The following is a 19,561-nucleotide window of genomic DNA, read 5'->3' as shown; positions in this document are numbered from 1 at the left end:
ACCCATTCGTTTCTAATCAAAAATCTATTTTCTATGTCTGTTTAAGTGAATTTCATTTGTTCCTATGTTTTCTCTAATTTATCAAAATTCCATCCTCCTAATTCTTAATATTTCTATACACATAATTCATGTGTAATGTTGTTTGGGGTTATTGCCGGCAGATTGCAAGAAGATTGCAAGTCATTTGTTAACTATCTAAGCTAACTATATACCTTTTTTTGAAAAACTTTGTCAAGAGTTTTGGTTGTATCTTAAATTTCATATTGCCTATGTACGTATATTGCCATACTGTGTCAACAGTAGTAGTAAATAGCTTATAACCTATGCATATTAGGGATGCATTTGTATTAAGTATGTAACAGAAGAAATGACAAATGCTATAACTGTGTATATTCAATACATAAATTCTATCAAGAAAAATCAACTTTTTAATAAATACTTTCTGTTTTTTATTCTATATACAAGTACTTTACAAGTATAAGAGAGAGACAAACTGGCGTATTTGTGAAAATGTGATTTGTATTCCAAATCACTTGTACATTATTGCAGTCAGATGCACTGTGGTTGTGAAAAATGAGGTGACTTATGTTAAAATAAATATCTCTCTCCTCTCTTTGATCAGCACTGAATAAAGAAAGTCCACCTAAAATTTCCAAATACCTCTTGGGCTGTGTGAAAGATGGGTTACGACAGCATTTAGAAAGCACCTCTTAATTCAGTTTATGAAAACATGTTATTGCATGATTAGATTCTAAACGATCTCATTTCCTTTGGCATAAGGGAAATGTCTCTAGGAATGTCTACATTCACCTGCACATTTTTACCACTGGAACATATATTTATTTTTAATTTAAATAGCTCCTGAGTCAAGTTTTTTTTAGTATATTAGTATTTCCTTTATCTACTTTTTGGAGTTGAAAGTGCTTTCTTTTGATGATGCTTTGTCTGCCACCTCCATTTTCATCTGTATACAAAAATGAACACTAAAATGTCCTAAAAATGACATCTAAAACAGTCTAATAAACTAGACATTATGTGCCACCTAATTGCCCCAAGGTGCGGTTGTTTTACATAGTTCGATAAAGGTTTCCAATGCCAGGGGAAATGAACCACGTTGCTGTATTGCTGAATAATTGTGTTTTTGTATACTAAAATAAAGAAAGAAGAAACTCCTTTGGAGATTCCCTTCAAGGAATGTAAAAATAAGGCAGTATGCATTGACATGCTCCTGTTAGCACCCAGAAATGATGTTGGTAAACAATAATGTGATCAAACAAATAACACTGACTTTGTAACATATATATCGTTCAGCTGCAATTTCAATAGGTATAGTTAGCCATCTTGGAAGTGTTTTTGTATATTTTGTAAATTTAACAAATTTAATAAAGGTGCACTGTATGATCATGATGCCATGCAAAACCCGTCTGAGCATGAACTAAGAAATGAGCAAAATAATATGAGGTTATCATTTTGGAGAATCTTTGGTGTTTCCCTTCATTCAAGTTAACCGGAATGCAAAGAATGGATAGAGAATTAAATCAGCTCATAAGTGAACCAGCACTTTTTATGTCCAGTTATATACAGTTAAAATGAGTTGTTGATCTGCAGAAAGTTCCACTCTTACAAGCAGAATGCACCAGGGTGTCCTAAGAAATTATTTTTAATATAGTTTTTGATTTTGAAGCTTCATCGTTCCGTTGTAGACGACTGCAAAGAATGTCTTTTCTCAGAGGATTTATCATTTCTCCTTGAGGTTCTGCCTGGAGAGCTGAGATGACCTGTGTCCATGTCTTGCATGGCAGGTCTATGTATATGAATGTTGGTATTTGGAGTTGGTGGTGGCATACCGACAATCCTAGCAAGGTTCTTGCCTAGAGTTAAATGTGATCTTCTCTGGGGTTGATCTGACAATCTTGACCTACTCTCTGGTCCAGATAAAATGCTTATTTCTGCATCACTTTCAGCAAGGGAAAGGACTGCTAGTGCTTTCTTTTTTTCAGATGTAGCTTCTGCATCAAGGGGTGCTAAAACTGTTGGAGTCATGCCAGCCTTGGACAAATCACTAGGGTCAAAAAAGAGTTCATCTTCCGTTTCAGCAGCTTCGGTAAAATAAGGAGGTTGTTGGGTGCCACGCTTGCTACAGGATTCACAGCAAAGTTTGTTGTACCCTGGTATGGAGCAATATCGAGCAAGCACCTCCATTTGACAAAATATAGATTTGTCTCCAAGGCATGGTTCATCTACAACACAAATGCAATAATTAAAAGTCATGACACATAAAGTAACAGACCAAACACGCTAACAAAGGTGCTGTACAAATTACACAAACCTCAGCCAACCTCCTCTGTCTTCCATTGCCCCCCTTCAGTATCCCTCCCCACAACATGAAAAGTGTTTCTATGTATCACAAAAATCGAAAAGCAGACGGCACTTCTGAAAATGGGGTTTATTGGAGTTCCTGCTGGAACTCCAATAAACCCCATTTTCAGAAGTGCCGTCCGCTTTTCGATTTTTGTTGTGTGTACAGTGGGGACACTGTCTGACTGAGCACCTGGCCTGAGGGGAGAGCGGTGAGCTGTTTGCGGTCCTTTTTTGCTCTTTTGTCTACTGTTTCTATGTATCAACCTGCCATCGACATACAGAGTTGTGCAGCAGAGTTCACATGCACCATCTCAGTCAGTCAGTTTGGTGACAGTCTGCAGGAGCATGTGCAGTGGAAACTAGGCCTGGGATCTCATTCAACTGTGCATGCTCCTCCAAATTCTCTGAAGATCTGAAGTGGAAAAAGACAGTGAGGGTCATTCATCAACACTGGGCAAATTTGCCCATGGGCAGTAACCCATGGCAACCAATCAGATTGCTGCTTTCATTGTTCTACTTGTAGCTGGCTTTAAAAAGCTAATCACTGATTGGTTGCTAAAGGTAACTGCCCATGGGCAAATTTGCCCAGTGTTGATAAAGCCCCAGTGTCTGTGCATGTTTATGGCATCTTCACACATAGCGACACTTTTCAACTTAAGGGAGCTAGCTTGGAGGGGGCGATGGAGGGAGGCTGAGGGTTTTGTTCTCCTTTACTTGCCATTGGGGATATACATTTTATGTGTCATGTTTCAAAGGGGAGCTAAAGTAATTTACACAAATACACAAGTAAACTTGCTCACAGTCCTCTTGTAAGCCATTTTGCAACTCATTTAAATGTTGTATTCATCTGTTTATTAGTGATTAGCAGTTAAATTGTGCTTTTTTTTTTAGCTCTGCAGCCTCTCACAGGATTAAAAGAAATATTTAAGAGGCATCTCCAATGCACTGCATTATTGCAATTGCAATGCAATGCACTACATATCAGTCCCTATGGGGGCAGAGCTAGAGGCATGCCTGGGAGTTCTACAGCATGTCCAAAAGCCTCCCAGAAATTATCGCAGAGAGGCTGACATCTCTGAAGGAGCTGCTTCCATCTATGCCATATAGCTTTTTTAGACCTTGAAAGCTATACTTTTTTGTCTAGAATTAAGTCATAAAATGATGCATTCTAAGATACCCCGTGTAACCAAATACAGTAATTTTCTAGTGAGTTTCTAGTCTAGAAAGAATCTAGCACAGTGGCATAATAAATGTGTTCTGCAAAAACACTCATGAGATAACCAATAGATGCTAATGCTATTTAAATAAAATACATTATTTGGTGGGAAATATTCAAGTTAAGAAAATTGCATTTAATATGAAGAGGGTAAATATGTTCTTCAGAGTAGAAGTAAAACACTGGGTATTACAAACATTTGTCATCTTGCAGTACATCCCTTATTGACCCAGGCAGCTGCCTACTTACCTCTCCCCTTCCCTGTTACAGCACTGACTTACGCGTTCAACGCTAAATTTGGAGGGGAAGTGGCGGTTTGCAGAGACATGATCATAAGAGCAGAACACAGTATACAAAGGAAAAACAACTGCAGTCAATTTTTGCACTTTGCACACTGTGTCTCTTGCCTTAATGACCACTCCGGTATCTGAAAAGATTCTGTGTATAATGCTACATTATGTATAATGCTAAGTGGAACTATATGAGAATAAAAGTAATAAGAGTTAAATGACAGTTTCAAGTCCTTCCTTAGAGCTGTAAAAAAAAACAAATATTGTGCTGCCATCTAGTGACTGTTAATAAATTAGTTTATCCTTTTCACTCACATTTATAATCCATTAACATAAATGAAAACACAAAAGCTTATGTATTTCCAACAATCAAAAAAATATAATTGGAACTTTCATGTTAGGTAGTGATTGTGTCCCTCTTAGTGGGGAAAATGAAATCCAAATATTGTCCCTTTCTCTGTATCAAAATCACCTAGGGGTAATTTGTAAGGGTGGTGGCAGACGGGAGCTTAGTCGCCCAGCAAAAAATCTTTTCTACTGCAGGCGACTAATCTTCCCGAAATGCCTTCCTGCTGGCAAGAATGTGAATCACCAGCAGGATGGCATACATATCGTTGGGAATTCTGAAGTTTCCTTCTACAAAAAGTAGATAAACCAACTTCTATGTAACCTCTCTATGGGAATGCTCAAGTCCCAAATAAGAATTAAAGAAAAAGCTTTATTTAATACCTCAATGACGTTGTTATTTTAGAGTCAGTATATCCCTATATAGACCTTTTTTTTTTTGTTCTGCCTATTGTTTTAGTTTAGTTTAAATAAAGCTAATGAGCTCTATATAAATAAGTCGCTATCCTTGAGATAAGGATAAATCCATTATTCTGGGGGATTATCTGTACACTGGTAATATGATAAACTACCTTGCAAGTACTACACAGTTGGAAAGCAAAAATTTCAATTGGAACTGATAATTGAAATTGAAACCAATAACCAAAATGTAATTTCCTTAAATTTAAATAATTGACAAAAAATCTGATCAGCACAATTCCGAACTCAGATCAAAGAAGGGTCTGTACTGGTATAATGCCCCTTTAAAATGGATTAAGAATCTTATGCTTAAAGTTAGGGGCTGAAATTGTTGGCAAACATACCACTGCAAGGAGTCAGTTTACAATCCCTCACAGACTCTGGTTTCTCTCCGTCACACTGATCACCAGCTCGGCACAGAACTTGTCTCACTTCGATCCCTTCGCCGCATGTCACGGAGCACTGAATGAAAAACGCAACTGCTTAATACAAACACCAAATACACAGATGTGCCTTTCCTTTCTTAATATTGGCAATCTACACTGCTCCATATGTTTTCATGATCTAAACTCGTCTAGGAAATCTGGAAAAACAAGACTTATTGCTACATAAATTATGTTTAAGCAATAAGTTTTATACTGCAGTATATTTGTTTTGATCATAATTATTCACTAATTAAGCTTTAGAAAATAAACACGATTTTATCACCAACGGGAATAATGCTTAAAAAGATATATATATTTTGTTAGGGAGAAAACAATGGAAGGAGGAGATGGTATCCAGGAATTATTAAGCCTTATATCGGTGGTTGTGCTACTAGAAGAGTGGGAGATGCTATGAAACTATATTTAGAAACTGTAAGAGAAACACAGAGGCCTTTATCAAGATTTGAATTTGTGTAATTTTAGAGGTTTTTTCTACTTTGAAAAAACTGACATTTTAAAAAAACAAGAAACACGATTTAATAAAATCATAGCGAAAACTTAAATACCTGGAATTAGTGAGTTTACAATCTCAAAAACAATTAAAAAACTGAATTACTGCAGTTTGTATAGACTTCTTTGTGACCTCTCAAAATTTTATATGCTGAGTTTTTCAAGCTTAATAAATACTTGATGATTTGAACAGAATTTTGCACATTATTTGCAATATGAACATGTTATAGGCGAATAAAGAAGCCTCTGATGGACAAGTCCAAATTTCCCCAATAAAATGTAACCAATTTAGAAATAGCACATGAAACATTTATTTAATTGAAAGTGTGCTTTAAATGTAATGTATTTGCCAATATAGTAATGGAAGCAATGTTTCAGTATCATTAGGGAATTTATGTTGAAAAAAACAAAACAAGATAAAAGTGAATTATTTTTATAATAACTCAAAACAGACAGATGGGGCATCAATTTTGTAACTGAATCAATAAACACGACTGATAAATCAGCATGAGTTTAACACAGACACCACTTGTAAGATGACAGGAAAACAGAGAGCGAACCCTAAACAGAATGTATATTTACTGCAAAACAGTGGAACATTTTCATTATTACGCTGATGTTGCCAAATTGAGCTATTTTATTTCATCAATAATGACTTGATTCTAAACATATGACATGATATCATTTAAAGCACTCCTTGTATATTAGAACTAGGGGACCAATGCACACTGTTAGGTGTCTTGTACAATGACAGGGCAGCTCTAAACCTCTAAATAAAGGTACAGCTAAAACCATGTTATTAGCACCATGTACCCAGTATAACCAGAAGGAACAGACATATTCATGTGACAGCAAATGTTTGGTGAGACAGACAGGTACAGTCCAGTGTGACGCACAAAGAATAGGGAGCATATGCTGAAAGTTATTGGCTGGTGTTTGGTTTAAAGCTCTGCTGCACTTTCAGGTCAGCTAAGCAGGGGTGCTTTTCCATGGACAGAGTATTAGATTTGTTCAAAAATTATTTGCCTGGTACTCCCACCAGTATTGTGGCAGGGAGTCTGCACCACACCAGCTTTCTTTATACTGGCTGTGCACCTCACTTTGTTCTCCACAGGTCATGCACTAGATCAGTAAAGCTGGTATTTGCCAAACAAATGAATAAAGGCATTTTAAAGGGGTAGATCCTTTAAGTTAACTTTTAGTATGTTATATAATGGCCAATTCTAAGCAACTTTTCAATTGGTCTTCATTATTTATTAACAACAAATGATCTGTAAGGCTACAGATTTATGTTTATCTGTACTTTTTCACTTTTCTATTCAGGTCCTCTCCTATTCATATTCCCAGGCCCGGAATTGTGGCAAGGCCACACAGACCCTGGCCTAAGGGCGGCAGAATTTATGAGGTGGTATGCCACCCAGCCATATTGTAATTAGTTACCAGCACTGGTGACATCAGGAGATAGTCCTAGTACTCTAGACCCGACAATGTGCGCATGCACAGGAAGAGGAAGCAGCAAGGAATGGCTTGGGGGCACCAGATTTGTAAATCTTGGCCTGCATATTTCAGTGTCGTGTTCAAGTCAATGCATGGTTGCTAGAGTAATTAAGACCTTAGCAACCAGATTGCTAAACAGTGCAAACTGGAGAGATGCTGAAAAAAAAATCCAAATAACTAAAAAACCACAATGAATAAAAATGAGTAACAACTGTCTCAGAATATCATTCCCTACATCATGCTAAATGTTAACTCAAGGGAGAAGAATCACTTCCACAGTATGAAGATGTTCATTTGGAGTGCTGTCCAGAAATTCAACTAGTACTTCCACCAGAACAGAGTTTTAATTTTCATTAAGCCAGTGAAGAAAAAGAGTGGAGGTGCCACAATAATAAATTATCCTGAATCAATATGTGTGTTAATGTTTTTACAATATAAGAATATATTACTAACCTCAGACCATGCACCTGTTTTCCACTGGGCTGGGCAAGGCACCCTATTGCAAGGTCTTCTGCTTTCAGGACGATCTCCATTGCAGTACTTGCTGTGAACTGAACGATTGGTACCATCATGAAGGGGCTGGATGCATCGCACAGAACGAATTTGGTAGCCAGAACTTCCACAGCTTTTCGTGCAGTGTTCCCATGCATCTGCTATCCAGCTGAAGAATAAAAATAATTTAGGCAAGAGTCCCATTGTAATATTATTTAAACCAAATTCATTACAGCCACTGCTAACAATATACACTTTGCTTCATTGCTATACAACACCCTTTTGAGTGAAATGAAAAGAATCAGAAAACCATGTTATATGATTTAAAAGCAAAACATAATTAATAAGACTATAGAAACAAAAATGGTTCCCACCTAGGCATTTGAAATACTGTAAATGTGTAAAATGTAAATGTTGAGACTTTTGTAACAACAGAAATGGTGGCAACAGTGTTAAATACTTCTCTAGCAGCAACTACATATATTACCAGCTATTGTGATTTTCTTAAGCATTACACAAATTAATTACTCCCTTGTATAATGAGACCAAGAAAACAAAAGCAAACAAATAGGATTAAAACTCACATTGGCTGTGTGCATTCTTGAAGATTGCACATTCTGCGAATTGGCTTAGGCTTCTTATTTGTTTCACAGAAGCTGCGGTGAACCATTTTATTATCGCTTTTCCTTCGGCATCCATATTTTGTATATTGAAAGCCTGGAAATGTATTAAAATAAGCTTTACTTGTAAAATGTACAGGTAAATGGTAAATGCTAACTTTACCGAACCATTAAACCCTACAGGATGTACTTATAAAACCTTTATTTGAAAACTTAATTCAAACTTTGCAAAAATTGCAAACAAAATTCAAATTTATGATTTTTTAAAAGAAACTAAGGGGCAGATTTATCAAAGGTTGAGTTGTGTTTTTCTTAAAAATATAAGTTTTTCTAGGGTAGTTTTCAGTCAAAACTTGAATTTTCGGTAAAAAAAAAATTAACTTTTTCAGGTTTAAACCTTTTTCAGAGAGGTAACTGTAATTTCAATGATACTTGTATGGCCCTTTTGGAGACACCCTATGGCAAACATAGTGTCACTGAAAAGCAGTTGAATGAGCTGTTTAGGAGACTATGTAATTTGCTTTTAGAAATACTCTCTGCAATATAGGTTGCAAAAAGAAAAGCAAATTGAAGATTAGGATAAAATTCAACAGTGTGATTTAATCTCAAGAGTTTAACTGCATACACATTATGTGATTATTCAATTTAATACCCCTACCTGTTTGTTTTAGGAAACCTACCTCCACCACATGGTTTTGAGCACTGAGACCAGCTCTTTAATGCCCACTCATAAGTGTCTGATTCCTCTTGCAGTACATTGTTGTGGCTTATTGTTGGAACAGAATCTTCATGAATGATATATTTATATGTTAAACTGGATTTTGTGTCATTCTCCTGAGGAATAACCTTTGTAAATGACAGGACAGAACAGAAGTGTATTTTTAGATTAACATACAATACAAAAGATTACATAACTTTACATAAATAAACACCTTTCCAAAAATATTTATTGTTTTTCCACTAATATTCACAAGCAAGAATCTACGAATGGCCAAGAGTTTACTAGATTCACATTTCTCTTTTATATCGTGTCTATTCATCCAAAATATACATGACTACTCCATATGGCGTTAAAATTTTATTTGTGGATCTGTTTGTCCCAGCTTTCTCTTCTACTCCTGTAAACCACAAAGAAACATTGCTTATCATTTAAAACATACTTGACGATTGCAGTGATGTCATCAACATAGTCATCCTTCCTATCTAATTGGTTATAAATGAGTTGAAAATACATAAATCTTCACTCAGGTGTTATAGATAACATAGCAATGGGAGATAACATACAGGGGGACAACACTCAGTCTGGCTGTGGGGGCAGTCAAGTGGGAATATGAGTGCATATAGAGATGTGAAATATGTTGCTATACTGCTATATTGCAACAATTTTTTATTACCAATATACCGGTGTTTATCCTTATATATTTTATTAAAGTAAATTATTTCCTGTAGGAATTGTAAATTTATTTACCCCAAGCTCAAAGAAGTTTTCATTTTATGAAAAAAACAAATTAACCTATTGCCAATATGTAGCACATTTCTAGCAATATATAAAAATCTCAATTCAAAAAGATGACATTTTTTTCTGAACCAGGAGAAAAAGAATTGTCATCTACAGAACTCTCCCATGAGAGAGAACATTTTTGTCACCTCCTATTCCCATGGGAACATACAGTATGCTTGCTAATAGTAGTCAACTGTGGTAAAACACCATTTTTTCCTAGGGAAAAGGTTGACAATCTTTTACAAATGTTTGGCCTTTATACTAATCTCTTGCACTGTACCTCACAGCAACAAAACTGACACAACTATTTTTGATCAACTGTGCCTTTTTATTCTAAAGAATTATCATATTTAAGGCACCTCAGACAGAATAGTCATAGTTGTGTTTTTGTCTCGGAATGAAAAATCGCACACAAATGAAAATCAAATTGTTCCATTGATTTTAAACAAGGCCGAAAATCTCAAATGCACTGGGAAATAAAGTTCCTTGAGTCAATTCCCATTGATTTCTATAGAAAACTGACAGCTTCAACAGACTAGTTTTCTCAAACAAACGTTTGCATTTATTTTCTTTAATATAATCATACATTTTCAAAAAAATATTGTGAAAACAATCAATATCACATATTGATAATTCTAAGATTTTAATAATTCTAGTATAAATGACAGCATATCAGTATTTGTTTCTATCATGTGTACAAGTTTTTCATTTTCACTTATTAGGTGCTGCAGCTTGAGTCTTCACATCAGAATAATTGCAAGGAATGTTCTTTTTGGTCAAGGAATTAGGATTGCTTTTGACATTTTCCATGCCAGGTTTTATTTAGAATTGTATTTATATACAACAGTTCTAATGATTAAACTACAGTCTTAAAGGAACAGTTCAGTGTGAAAATAAAAACTGTGTAAATAGATAGGCTGTGCAAAATAAAACATGTTTCTAATATAGTTAGTTAGCCAAAAATGTAATAAATAAAGGCTGGAGTGAACAGATGTCTAATAAAACAGCCAGAATCCAACTTCCTGCTTTTCAGCTCTATAACTCAGAGCTAGTCAGCGACTTGAAGGGGGGCCACATGGTACATTTCTGTTCAGTGAGTTTGTAATTGATCCTCAGCATTCAGCTCAGATTCAAAAGCAACAGATATGACCCTTGTGCCCCCCCCCCTCAAGTCTCTGATTGGTTACTGCCTGGTAGCCAGGGTAACCAGTCAGTGTAAACCAAGAGAGCTGAAAAGCAGGAAGTAGTGATCTGACTGACATGTTATACATCAAATCATTCCAGCCTTTATACATTACATTTTTGGCTAACTAACTATATTAGAAACATTTTTTATTTTGCACAGCCTATCTATTTACCTAGTTTTTATTTTTACACTGAACAATTCCTTTAAATTGTTTCCACTGGCTGTGGTGTTTGTCCCCTCAGTTTTTCTAACCTGTATGGTCTGTTTCTGTACCTCGTCCTTGGTACTAACGTTCAGTAGAAGATATAGTTGGTGAAACAGTCCAAGGTAAACGCAGAGCTTTGCTGCAAAAAATCTTTTTATTCACACAACATGTTTCGAGCAAAATTGCCCTTTGTCAAGGGTACACTTGACAAAGGGCAATTTTGCTCGAAACATGTTGTGTGAATAAAAAGATTTTTTGCAGCAAAGCTCTGCGTTTACCTTGGACTGTTTCACCAACTATATCTTCGATTAAACTACAGTCCCCTAAATAAAATTGCAGTACAAGTATTTGGACAAGTATGAATGGAAGGTGAATGGAAGCATTACTTTATATAACTGATACTTAGTGAGAGTAAAGTAAAGTAATCTATATCAGAAGACTCATTTTGCTCATTGGACTTATTTTTGTACAGCTGTTACTGGCTATTCTCTTTTTTTATCTTTCCTAGAACCCAAAGGACTGGGAGCTATTAATCAGAATCAGAGGATTCTCTTGATAATTCCTGTATATAAGTGCACAATGTATAATTCACTAAAAAAAAGTTCACAGAAACCATCTGGAAATCATGACTGCTAGTACTGACTGAACCATACTTTTAATTCTGCCTATTATTTTGCACTATAAAGATATCAGAAGGACTGCTAAATTAGTTAAGGACACATTGTTGATCAACAACAACTAGCTCTAGTGATCTCTTTATAACATACCATTATATTATGATAGGGGTAACCCTACCAATCAAAATAAATTCAAACTGATGCTGCCCAAGTACCCTGCCCATTTAACAATATGGCTCTTTATCTTACTTAGGGATGAAATTAAGCAATACGATTATTTTGCTCACCATTGTGAGCATTGTTTTGGGAAACACACTGGCAGACAGACTTGTGACATCAAAAATAGCTTTCCCAAGCAATTCCTAAGTAAGAATATAAATGAAAAAATAACATTCTTAATATATGTATAGTATAGCATACCAAAACCACAATGGCATCATGCAAAGGTCCGTCTGTGTGCACTGTTTCAATGTCATCTTCAATTATGTACTCCCACTCTACACCAAGGTCAATAAACGAACGGGACTTTGCTTCTTCCCCTTTTCCATTTAGTAAGTAATGTCCAGTAGCCTGATTTTTAATAGCTATAGAAAAAAATAGATATTGTCAAACCAAATGCTGTACTGCAGCTACTTTAATATACATATAGGAAAACCAGGCTGCTATTTTAAACTTCCTCATACTTAACATAACCCAAGGATGTCAAAGGGACAAAATCAGGAGAGGAGGGAGGGGGTTTAAAATGTATGGCATGAAAAGAGTTGTAAAATGCTGTGTTAAAAGCACACACACCAAAAACTATAACTATGAATTTACATGATTTTACAGTATGTACCAAGGTGGAAATCTTTTTAAATTAACTTTTTAATGTGGATTCAAAAAATTATGCGAAGGGACGGGTTAATGTACGGGCTCCCCTAGGCTATAGCCTAGGGCCCATCTAGATTTTTTTAATTATTATTTCTATTGTCTTTTAATATTTTTTTATTTGTGCTGCTGGGTCCAGTCGGGTGCCCAGACGCATGCAGATCCAGTGTGGTGTGCGCTGAACATAATCCAGAGTAGAGAGCTCAGCCGCATGTGTGCCTGTATCTGCATGCATCCGGACCCAGCAGTAGCCTAGAAGGGGGGCCTGTGGATGTAGCCTAGGGGCCACGCATTTTATTAATCCACCACTGATAATGAAAAACTTTTAAAACTTTATTAAATTAGTACAAAATAAAATGGATTTTATTGTATTTTAACAATGAAAACAAATAAAGAAGAGGATTATGTGGTTCTGTGGTATAGTAATACTAATGTAAGGGTTATTCTACTCCAGTGTAAAGATGGAAATACTGAGTGCAGCAAATTTGTTCTGTATATTGAAATGGTTATTTTCCATCCCTCCTCAACTTCTTTCTACTGCTCTTTACTTATCAGTATTTTCTTTCTCTACACTTTCCTCAATCTATACTCCCATATCTCTTTTACATTTCTTAGTTATCTGTAGTATTTACATGTCAGAGTTATCTATTTTACTTAAGTGCATACTTCTGAGCAGCCAATAGGGGTCATCAAAAACATTTCTGTTCCATGACATGGATGGAATATATGCAGAACTACGACAAGCCTAAACTTTTGACTGTTATTTTTATTATCCTAAATTCCTGCTGGATTTTAAATAGGTTGCAATAACTAGTAGGTGACCTCAGATAACATACTGTATTTTTGAAAAATATTTGGAGACAAATTCACGGCCATTTTCTGATGCCATAATCTTTTATTTTTTAGCCAGAAAAGGTTATTACCTATTGCTACTTTTATGGTGTATTTTCTGTCCATTTTTTATATTTTTTTGCAAATATTGTTGCTCACTGCATTTGCAAATAATCTAAACCCCAGTGTAGCAACGCACAACAAGGAAAATAAAACAAATAAAATGCTAAATAAATGCAGAGGGCATGCCTGTGATACATTACAGAATAATCAAACGGTATATTTATTTTATTAGTGACCATTACTTTATATTTCTGATCCACTCTAATTTTAACCATTTCTACTGGTTAACTATGACACTTATACATTCATGCAAATCCTTGCTCCACAATGTCAGGATAAAGCATATGGACTTTTGTTTTCTGAGCTGGACTGAATTGTTACCGTCCAGAAAAAAAAAATTTAAATCTAAAACTGCCCTTCATTCTTTCACCAGTTGTATACATGCTAATAAGAACTGAACTATGGTTAACTTACCCCCAAAATGCTATGGGATATGGATATGGGATCCGTTATCCAGAAACCCGTTATCCAGAAATCTCTGAAATCTCTTTTTATCCAGAAATCTCTGAATTACAGGAGGGCCATCTCCCATAGACTCCATTTTATTAAAATAATTACCATTTTTAAAATGTATGTTTTTCTCTGTAATAATAAAACAGTACCTTATACTTTATCCCAACTAAGATATAATTAATCCCTATTGGAGGCAAAATCATCATATTGGGTTTAATTAATGTCTAAATGTCTTTTTAGTAGACCTAAGGTATGGAAATCCAAATTATGGAAAGATCCCTTATCAGGAAAACCCCAGGTCCCAAGCATTCTGGATAACAGGCCCCATACCTGTATAAAGGTTATATAGTAACTCAAGTATAATCTACACAGGTCTATTAACCAACAGTAAAGAAACATTTGCTTTCATTTTTTAAAAAGCAGCAGATTACTCAATATTAACTGCTGGTTACTATGGGTTACTACACCAGAGAAAATGCTGCCTAAATCAGTGCTTTTATGCTAATTCCCATTTATGGTCTATATCTGCTCTATCTACTTTATGGTCTTTTGCTGTTTCTCACTTAAATTCTCCCATGAAGAGCCAAGTTAATCCTTAAATCCTTATAGCAAGAAGGCATTGGCTCCTAAAATCAAACTGATAATTGATCTGACCAGAATAAAATACAGTGTTATTATATACCTGCAAAATTGGTTATTTACCCATAGTTCCTGCAGGTGAGAAGTAATCCATAAGTTTCTTACATCTGCCCTTATATTTGCACCAGCCAAACAAGTGGGTGTGTAGGTTTATGGCTAGAGCAACATTGGGAGTTTTGACTGCCAGTGTTTTCAGATAGAATAGTCATGACAACCTTATCCACCTGTCACTGCTTTCCATTAAAGTGTATATGAAACAATCTGCCTATTTTGACATTTTGGCTTTGACATTTAGACCACTTACAATCACTCACTGGTAACAATGGTATTTTTCAAGAGCTAGGCAGCAGTTATTTCATTTAGGCAATACTTGCCACTTTAAAGTGTTTGGGGAAAGTAAGGGTTTCTAAAAGGCCTTTCTGCATCAGATTTGTCAGTGTTTAGGGATATAATAACAATAGTAAAATAGGGAGGTAAGGAGTAACAAGTCCTGACGGGCACAGTGCCCATAAATCTTTAGATAAAACACTGAATATGTAGATTAATATGTGTATGTCTTTTCCACCTCTATAGCTCTGAAATCAATAATTACTTGAATATCTAAAAACCATTCAAAATATGAGTGAGTTGTTTAATATGCCAACTAGTTTTACATGTAAGTTATTGTACACATAAAACCTTTTTCTCTTTAACTTTCTCACAGCGCACAACATAAAATAAATTAGTTCAGTTGTCTGCAGTGCTACAAACAGATTGCGCTTCAATTATAGCAGAATTTTATGGTTATAGAAGCTAAATCAATGCAAGTTTTCTCAGAAGCAACCTGCTCAGATGAAAATAATTTCCTTTTATACTGCAGGGTTATCTTAAACATTATTTTCCCTTAACATTACAGAAAACGATAAATGTATAGCTTACTGAGTTCGGAAAACACACTTATGGATGAGAGCTGTCATAGAGGTTGAATGTATTCACCAGAAAAGCACAGACAGTATTTGCAAATAAGCTGAAGATACTTGGGGGCAAATTCACTAACCTCCGAAAATTCGCCAGCGACGGCTTCGCTCACAGCGCAACACTTCGCCAGGCGTAGATTCGCAAGGACAACGCTAATTCACTAAAATCTGAAGTTGCGTCCAGGGCGCTGATTGCGTTACTGCGCCAGGGGAAGCAAAGTTGCGCTAGCGTTGCCTAATTTGCATACGGCGGAAAGTTAAAGTTCAATGGACGTATATGTTGCAGCAAATACAGTACACTACACAAGCCCGGGAAACCTTAATAAAAGAAAATAGAGTTGTTATATTGCCCTACACATGAGCCATATGTTAGGAAATGTAGGGGGAAGCGGGTTAGCCCAAAAAAAATGTACGCTCTTTTTCAGCCTATCACCCTGAAAAAAGGAAAAGACGCTAGCGTTTTTTGTGACTTAAAAATGTTCAACTAAATTTTGAGGAAGTCCTATCTACTCTGTTGCACTTCGCCTGGTCTGAGGTGACGAAGGCAAGTCTGGTACAAGAGGCAACGTTCAGTAAAATCCACATATTAGTGAATTTGCAAAGTTACATCCAGAGCGCAAATTTACGAGGTGTTAGGGAGCTAAGTACCATTAGAGTCTATCTCCTTCGCTAGCGAAGTTACGCCAGCGACCAATTCGCTAGCGAATTTTCACCAGCCCTTTTCGCCCTTTAGTAAATTTGCCCCATAGATGGATACATCCTCAGCCAAGTCAAGCAGAATGGCAGTATCCACTCAAAAAGATAAATCTTCAGCATGGAAATATTATGTGAACACAGCAAGCTATTTTCTTAACCCCCCCCCAAAAAAAATCTAAAATTGCACAGATTTCTTTTTGAAAAAGGATTGATATTTTCATATATTTTCTTTTTTTATTCTGTTGCATTTTCAGTATATTTACTCTACTGATATGTTTTTTTTCCAAGCAGAGATGAGCAGCTATGCCTGCAGATCACTGCTTGCAAAGTTCTCTCTCTTTTGTACAATATAAAGCTTAACATTTTAATAAAAGAGGAATAGAACTGTGAAGAGTAGCTTTGGGGGGGGTTAGATCCTCTTTAAGGAAAAATAAATGTAAGATAAACACTGTTTATAAATAGGGCATTTTTTTCATGACAAGTGGTCTGTGAAAGCAAATGCTCATTTGCAAGAAATTGTAAAATGCATAAAATATCCATTTTGCAACGACTAAACGCTGCTTTCTCCATGTATCACATTCTGTATGTTATTTATTTAGCTTCATATTGTTGTGTTAACTTTGAGAAATGAGGCCAATCTCCAGGAGAGGAACACTTACCAAGAATATGAGGAGAGGCCTCGTCTTCTTGGATAAACACATGTCTAGCACCAGGGGGGATGTCAAACATCTTTAGGTACCCTATACATGTGTTGTAATCACAGAACAAATAGAGAAGAAGAAAATAATAGCTAAGGTTAGCACAGAATTAAATCGTAGCAATAGGCACAGGAGGTAAAATGGTTAAGTGCAGACAATGGAAAATTAGAAGTATTGTTTTATGACAAGCTTCAGTCCAGTGTTTTGTTTTACCTAGAGAAAGTTAAAAAAAAAATAACTCACTCGTTAAAAATCTGATGATTATTTTCCGTGCAGATGCGGAAAATAACATAATCGGACAAAATATTCATTTTTCTCATGTCAGTCCATGATTTCATTAATTAGGAAAACTGCAAAAAACATTAGTGGTGTTGAAGCAAAGATTTTTTATTCTCTTTTAACCACAGTTCCGACATGGGAAATGAATGTTTTGTTTGCTTTTGCATCAAGGTTTGTTAGGTATTGCTGTGGGAGCTTCGACCCCTGGCCTCTATTCGCATCACAGATTATCTGCAATCTGGGATGCCACTTACCCACAAGATTTTTAGAGTGCCTTGACTCAGACAGGGTGATGTTTCGAGCTCCCTTAGGCAATGTGAATGCTCCTCTTGTTTTCCCTTAAACAGAACATCATTAATTAGTGTACTGGCAACAAGTATTATTTTTTCATCGACTATTTTATGTACCTAATATCTGTGCTCGATGCAGATAGCCAAAATTTCATAACAGCATTTTGTGGCCTTTTCCTTTATTTTGGTGGCATTTTCTTAGACAGATAAATTAAAAAAATGTCAAGCAAAGAATTCTTGTCTGTATGGCACTAAAACAGACCACATATGTTAAATAGAGAAACTATATGGGTAATTGTAGTTAAATATTTTCACACATCACATTATGCAACATCAGCAGTATAGAAGTATGGTAATTTAGGTTTGTATCATAATAATGCATTACAATGCGGTTTGTCTGCATTTTGGCATTTTCCTGAAGTATACACGTGAGGTCATTTATGAACACAGCCGCAAGTGCAGTCGCACCAAAATGGAAGGCAATAGCTGTGCATATTGACAATATTCATTGTTGATAAAACAAACTACTTGCACTTGTGCAAGGGCCATTGCATTCATCATGCCTCTTCTGCTAAACCACCTATTGACACTAGAGGCTATTATTCGTCCGAATGCCAAAAACTTTTTACTATAAAATCTGAATTTTTAGTAGAAAAAAAACATAATTTTTTTTGAGATTTATTTTACCCCTAGGCTGCAAAAAGTCAGGAAATCCGCCATCTCAGACGTGCCGAGGTTGTATATAAGTCAATGGGAGAGGCCCCTATCCTATTTGGAAGTTTCTGTGGTCTGCTCTGGAATTAGCTCAAAAATCTGACTATTTCGAGCAATTCCGGGAAAAAAACCAAAAAAATCGTACAATACGGGTTTTCGCTCAATTATATTGGGTTTTTCCCTGATCGGATTAAATCGAGCTATTTAAATAATAAATAAGGTCAAATAATGTATTCTAGTTTGGTTGGACTTTTTTAATTAAATAATCAGAAAATTTCAGATATTGATAAATAACCCCCACAGAGACAGATGCAAACATAATTTCAATTCTGAGCTTTTTATGCTACCACAAGCACGTGCACTTGGTTGCACTGGGTGCAATTTTGGCATGGCCACAATTATGCTGGAATAATGGGAAAATTGCTGCATCATGGGTAAAAAAAAATGGTGATTTGCATATTAAATGGCACTTTGCATACCGCACTTGTGGTCAGAAATGACCTTTATAGTCTATGTCACCATAGCTTATGTGAAACAACAGTACTAATAGTCAATGAAAAGATAATAAAATGTAGTGGAGGGAGGTTTGTTGTTAGATACTTGCAGATTTCATTTTCCAGCAACTCGAATTCTTTTTCGCATCTCTTGCTTAATTGTTTTCCTGTAGGAAGAGGTTAATTAAACTATTTAATGAGTGCACCACCAGTACTTATGTAAAGCAATAAAAAATACTGGAACATTTTCTTTTCAGTACAGAAGGATGCTGGGTGCCACTGCTGTGAATAAGATTACTGTTAAAGAAAAACTGATGCTGTTTCAAAGAAGACAAAGTACACTACATCTAATTTCTGTTAAAATACCATTCAAACAAAAGACCAAGGAGGTCAAAGCAATCAGAATACAAGGGTACAATAGGCCTATGCCCTGAGTAAAATACAATTTTTTTATAGAATAGTAAGATGAACATTTAAGTGATATAAGTTATATTCAGATTATTAACAAAAGGAATCAAACAACTCAGTTGTGCGAACCAACTTTACATTTTAAAATAAACCGTGTTGTGTCTAGACTAGTAATAATCAATAAACAAGAATAAATGCAAATCAACTTCATCTATAAGAATGCATGAGATAGACCTGATTTTTATGCAATGTGTGGGAACTACAGTATAGGTATGAGACCTGTTATCCAGAATACTCGGGACCTGGGGTTTTCCGGATAACATATCTTTCTGTCATTTGGGTCTTCATGCCTTAAGTGTACTAGAAAATCATTTAAACATTACATAAAC

The 19,561-nt window shown here is 35.7% G+C and overlaps 1 protein-coding gene across 1 annotated transcript in view; it reads right to left on the bottom strand.

Annotated features, from left to right (window-relative positions):
• Positions 1 to 468: 468 nt before the first annotated feature.
• The window catches only part of adamts3.L (ADAM metallopeptidase with thrombospondin type 1 motif 3 L homeolog), a 114,244-nt gene continuing 95,151 nt past the window's right edge, over positions 469 to 19,561 (bottom strand). Inside the window, exons 16-22 of the mRNA XM_041591049.1 lie at positions 16,949 to 17,029; positions 12,145 to 12,308; positions 8,896 to 9,061; positions 8,180 to 8,312; positions 7,557 to 7,764; positions 5,016 to 5,133; positions 469 to 2,240 (exon numbers count right to left, since the gene is read on the bottom strand). Of these exons, the coding sequence (XP_041446983.1) occupies positions 1,687 to 2,240; positions 5,016 to 5,133; positions 7,557 to 7,764; positions 8,180 to 8,312; positions 8,896 to 9,061; positions 12,145 to 12,308; positions 16,949 to 17,029 (1,424 nt within the window). The 3' untranslated portion in view covers positions 469 to 1,686. The remainder of the gene's footprint in view (positions 2,241 to 5,015; positions 5,134 to 7,556; positions 7,765 to 8,179; positions 8,313 to 8,895; positions 9,062 to 12,144; positions 12,309 to 16,948; positions 17,030 to 19,561) is intronic.

Source organism: Xenopus laevis, chromosome 1L (assembly GCF_017654675.1).
Source record: "Xenopus laevis strain J_2021 chromosome 1L, Xenopus_laevis_v10.1, whole genome shotgun sequence".
Taxonomy (NCBI): Eukaryota; Metazoa; Chordata; class Amphibia; order Anura; family Pipidae; genus Xenopus; species Xenopus laevis.
The sequence above is the reverse complement of the archived record's forward strand: the minus strand, read 5'-3'. Positions and strand labels throughout refer to the sequence as shown.